Source organism: Geospiza fortis, unplaced genomic scaffold (assembly GCF_000277835.1).
Source record: "Geospiza fortis unplaced genomic scaffold, GeoFor_1.0 scaffold37, whole genome shotgun sequence".
In the NCBI taxonomy this organism is placed as follows: Eukaryota; Metazoa; Chordata; class Aves; order Passeriformes; family Thraupidae; genus Geospiza; species Geospiza fortis.
The window spans coordinates 309,827-314,251 of record NW_005054449.1 but is presented as its reverse complement, the minus strand read 5'-3'; the positions used below and the strand labels follow the sequence as shown (position 1 = coordinate 314,251).

Sequence of the window (4,425 nt, the reverse complement as noted above, 5' to 3'; positions counted from 1 at the left end):
AGCGTGCGCTACCGCCTGTGCCTGCAGCCGCGCTTCGCCCCGCCGCGCCCCGCGCCGCCCGCGCAGTGCGTGGAGTTCCGCGTGGAGCCCGCGGCCATGCGCGACATCGTGGTGGCCATGACGGCCGTGGGGGGATCCATCTGCGTGATGCTCGTCTTCATCTGCCTGCTCGTGGCCTACATCACCGAGAACCTCATGAGCCCCGCGCTCGCCCGCGGAGGGCACGCGGCGGCCGCTGCGCGCCGCGCGTAGTGCGGGAGGGGATGGTGATGAAGGTGATGATGATGATGATGGTGCGGCGCCCGGCGCTCTCCGGCGAGGGAAGAGGTTTTCCAGACTGTTCTGGCAGCGCTGTGCCCAAATTTGCAGGATGCGCGTTTCCAGCGGGGCTCGGAGCTCTCCTTCCTCCTGGGGTGGCTTCTCGGCCAGAGCCGTTCGTGGTGAACTCTTGGCATCTCAGCGGATCAAAAAACAATAGCAGAGGTCCCCAAGTGCCAGAAATCGTCTGTTTTTAAGGGCAAGCGGCTGATCTTACCGAGGGCCTGTTTGAAAAGACTCTCCAGAACGCCTTTATTTTAAGCCTAAAACCTCTTGGTCTTAGAGCCGTGCTTGATTTTTTTCATGTGGGGTGAAGTTGTTTAAAGTTCAGGAGGACTGACTGGTGGGACCACAAACGCCATAGCTAAGGGTGTGTTTGATCCAAAGCCCACTTAATTTCGTGGTTTAGGTGGGTTTTGTGTCAGGCTTTGTGGTGGTCACAAATTTTGGGGCCACTGTCCAAAACCACGGGGGTTTTCTGGTCGAGGGTTTCCGACCATCAACATCCAACACCTGCTTTTCTCCCATCAGAATCGCGTTGCAGTTTCACAAAGAGTGCAGGTAAAGGGATAAATTGAATAAGAAAACTCCATTTCGTTGAGCAAGTAGGAACCAACCCTTAATTATAAGAAGTGAGCACCCCTTTGCCCCCTGAAATCCCCTCCTTTAGCAAAGCAGCTGCACTAAGGTAGAAGCTTCTTGACCACAGAACTCACTGATGTTGTAGCCGAGTGTTTTGAGCGTAGGAACACTCCCTGGTAACTCCTCACTTGATGCTGTAGTGAAGTAAGGTTTTAGCCATACTCTAGTACTGATTCTATTGTGCCTTAGTGCTGAGAATTTGTCCCATTTCTCTTGGTGTAGCTGTTCCTGTAGTCCTTGTAGTTTTAAGTGTGTCTCCCTCGTGTTCTTGTCTCTGGAATTAGTGGTTGTTGGTTTGTCTGATTGTTTTCTTTAAAAAAAAAACGAACAACCAACTTGGGCTGAGCATTACTTGAAATTTAATATATAAACAAAGTAGTTACCTTCAGAGAGGTATTTAGTGAGGTAGTTTTTAGTACGTGTTGTTTGTATGTAGTTGACTGCTGTAAGACAAAAAAAATTAATTTATTATCACTTAGGAACTGTGCACTTAAAGCAAAAAATAAAAAAGTAGGGGAAGGCTCTTCTGTAAAGAGACTGTCAGGTTCAGTGTGATCTGTTTGTGTAAATGTTTAGCACTGGTGAGAGACCTGTTTGCTTTTCTTTGTGAAAGTAGTTTGTGGTAGAGGGTAAATATTAGGAAATGTGTGGAATCCTTAATAACACCCAGTATTTGTACTGAACATAATCCCCTCTTCAAGAACTTGGGAGTGGCTGAGGAGCTGAAGGTGTGCATTTCATCACCAGCTTTTCCTTTGTTTGTTACTCCTGCCGTGTTTCATTCTCACCTGCAGCTGACTCCACTGAGCTGCTCTGTGTTTATTACCTTGCTGGATTTAAGCACCTCACTGATGCCTCATTTTTGGGTTTTTATCCCTAAGGAGATGGACTGCTGGAAGAAAAGGCAATTTTGAAGAACATTAAGACAAATGTTGGTCTTTTAAAGGTTTCAGGGTTTTTTTTCTTGCTGTAGCCAGTTCAGCACAGGAGCACTGGAGTGTCACTGATTTTGTACATTTCTGTCACCTTTTGTCAAGCAATGTCACTGTTCTGTTCCTCATCTTGTCATGAATTGCCAGATGTGAAAACCAGCTGTATAAACAACGAGCCTTGTACCACCTTGGCATTGAACTTAATAAATTAAGAGGATGATGAAAAGAAATGAAAATTCCATAAATATTTAAAGGTTCAAGATCTTGCTTGACTCAAAGTGAGTCTGCCCAAACTGGTCATAATAATATTCCATTGCCTACTGTAAAATTATGACAGCATTAATGGGAAAATAAGAGATTTATTCTCTGAATACTCCATTTTATTTACTAGAGGTTTGGATTATAGATAACTGGGTAGTTCAGGTGGCAACACTAAGTAAGTCTGAGGAAATGGAAATTTAATTTACAGTTTGGAACGTGACTGTCTTCAGTAAGACACCTCTGCAGGTAATAATGGATACCCTAAATAATAATAATAATAATAATAATGGTATAACCCTAATGGATCAGGAAAATACAAAAGAGAGGGAGAGGTTTTACATGGAGGAGAATGGTGGCGGTGGGAGCAGGAAAAAGCTCTGCTGGAAGTGCTGTGGTGATAATGGGGGAAAAATCTTCAGAAAGCACAAAGGGAAAAAAATATCAATGCGAGAGCAGAAAATATTTTTAGGAAGCACTGAGAGAGTCCTGCCTCACTAGTGAAGTTCAGCTGGGCTGGGGAATAGATTTGTTCCTTTGATGTCCTGGTTTATCTCCTGTATTTCTCCTGCTCCATTACCTCCTCCTGCCATTGTAATGGTGCAAGGAGACGAAAGTGGAAAAAGGGAAAAGATGACAAAAGCCTCAGAGAAAAATGGGATTGAGCTGGGCTGAGCAAGGAGTGCCATCATAATTTTGACCTGGATGTGAGAAAACAATGGTGAAACCAGCGTATTTCACCAGTCTGGTGAAATATTTGAGTAAATAACATAAATAACTCCTAGTTTTGGCGTTCTAATTTGTGCCGTTTGCAGTAAAAGCACCAGCGTTTCTTCCTGGGATGCAGAATTCCATGTTTAATCCTAACAGTGTTGGCAGTGTTCTGTTCCCTGCGGATCCCCCTGGGCACAGGGCTCATCCAGGGTGTCCAGCCCAATTCTCCTCCTCGGGATGACTCAATCCTGCATCCAAACCATTCCCCCGGCGTCCTCCCAGCCCTGCCGCGGCATTCGGCTGCCATCTAGTGCCAAACTGAGCGAAATTTGTCCTAAAAACCCGCTTTCCTGGTGGTTTTTTTTTTAATCCCACAACCCGGAGAGGCAGCGGGATTCAGGCGTTGGCGCAGAATGGCTGCTGGGTGGTGAGAGCGCTGGAGGCCTCATCGCTCTTTATGCGATGAAATCTTCTTAATGTTCAACCTTAAACCTCTCCTGGTACAACTGAGGCTGTTCCCTCTCCTCCTGTCCCTGTTTCCTGGGAGAAATCCCGATCTCCTCTGGCTGTCCCCTCATGTCAGAAATCCCAATCCCCTCCTGTCAGAAATCCTGATGCCCCTTGGCTGCCCCCTCATGTCAGAAATCCCGATCCCCTCATGTCAGAAATCTCAATGCCCTCATGTCAGAAATCCTGATCCCCCTTGGCTGTCCCCTCATGTCAGAAATCCCGATCCCCTCTGGCTGTCCCCTCATGTCAGAAATCCCGATCCCCTCTGGCTGTCCCCTCATGTCAGAAATCCCGATCCCCTCATGTCAGAAATCCCAATCCCCTCATGTCAGAAATCCCGATCCCCCTCGGCTGTCCCCTCCTGTCAGGAGTTCTGCAGAACCACAGGGTCCCCCCTGAGCCTCCTTTTCTCCAGGCTGAGCCCCTTCCCAGCTCCCTCAGCCTCCTCTGGGGCTCCAAACACTTCGCCAGCCCCGTTCCCTACCCTGGATGAGGTGAAGGAGAAGCTTTACAGCCATGGAACACCCTGAGCTGGAGGAGACCCACAAGGATCAGAGTCCAAGCCCCTCACCCTGCCCAGACACCCCAAAATCCCACCCTGTGCATCCCTGAGGGCATTGTCCAAACCCTCCTGGAGCTCTTGGGGCTGGGACCATTCCCTGAGGAGCCAGAACCCTCTGGGGGAAAAACATTTCCCAAAATCCAACGTAAACCTCTCCTGATACAGCTTCAGCCATTCCCACGGTCCCATCCCTGGTCCCCACAGATATCAGTGCCTGTCCCTCCTCTTCACGAAGTTGTACATTTTAATGAGGCCAGCCCCCTCCAGGCTGAACAAACCCTCACGCTCCTCCTCCTCTGAGCACCAATACCTTATAAATATATCATTATCTATCTATCGATATCACATCTACAAAAATATAATTTTTTTAATATTTATTTATCGCCCTCGGGGGTGAGGCGGCACAACCCTCTCCCTCCACGCTGCGCCCGAGGCTTCCCACAGCTCGCCAGCAGTTCGCGCTCCGCTCACCCTCGCCCAGCACCCTCC

At 48.2% G+C, this 4,425-nt stretch overlaps 2 protein-coding genes across 2 annotated transcripts in view; both read left to right on the top strand.

Annotated features, from left to right (window-relative positions):
• FNDC10 (fibronectin type III domain containing 10) overlaps positions 1-2,122 on the top strand; it is a 6,232-nt gene extending 4,110 nt beyond the window's left edge. Inside the window, exon 3 of the mRNA XM_031062493.1 lies at positions 3-2,122. Within this exon, the coding sequence (XP_030918353.1) occupies positions 3-252 (250 nt within the window). The 3' untranslated portion in view covers positions 253-2,122. The remainder of the gene's footprint in view (positions 1-2) is intronic.
• A 1,155-nt stretch (positions 2,123-3,277) lies between these two features.
• The window catches only part of SSU72 (SSU72 homolog, RNA polymerase II CTD phosphatase), a 21,290-nt gene continuing 20,142 nt past the window's right edge, over positions 3,278-4,425 (top strand). Inside the window, exon 1 of the mRNA XM_031062492.1 lies at positions 3,278-3,291. Coding sequence (XP_030918352.1) covers positions 3,278-3,291 — 14 coding nt within the window. The remainder of the gene's footprint in view (positions 3,292-4,425) is intronic.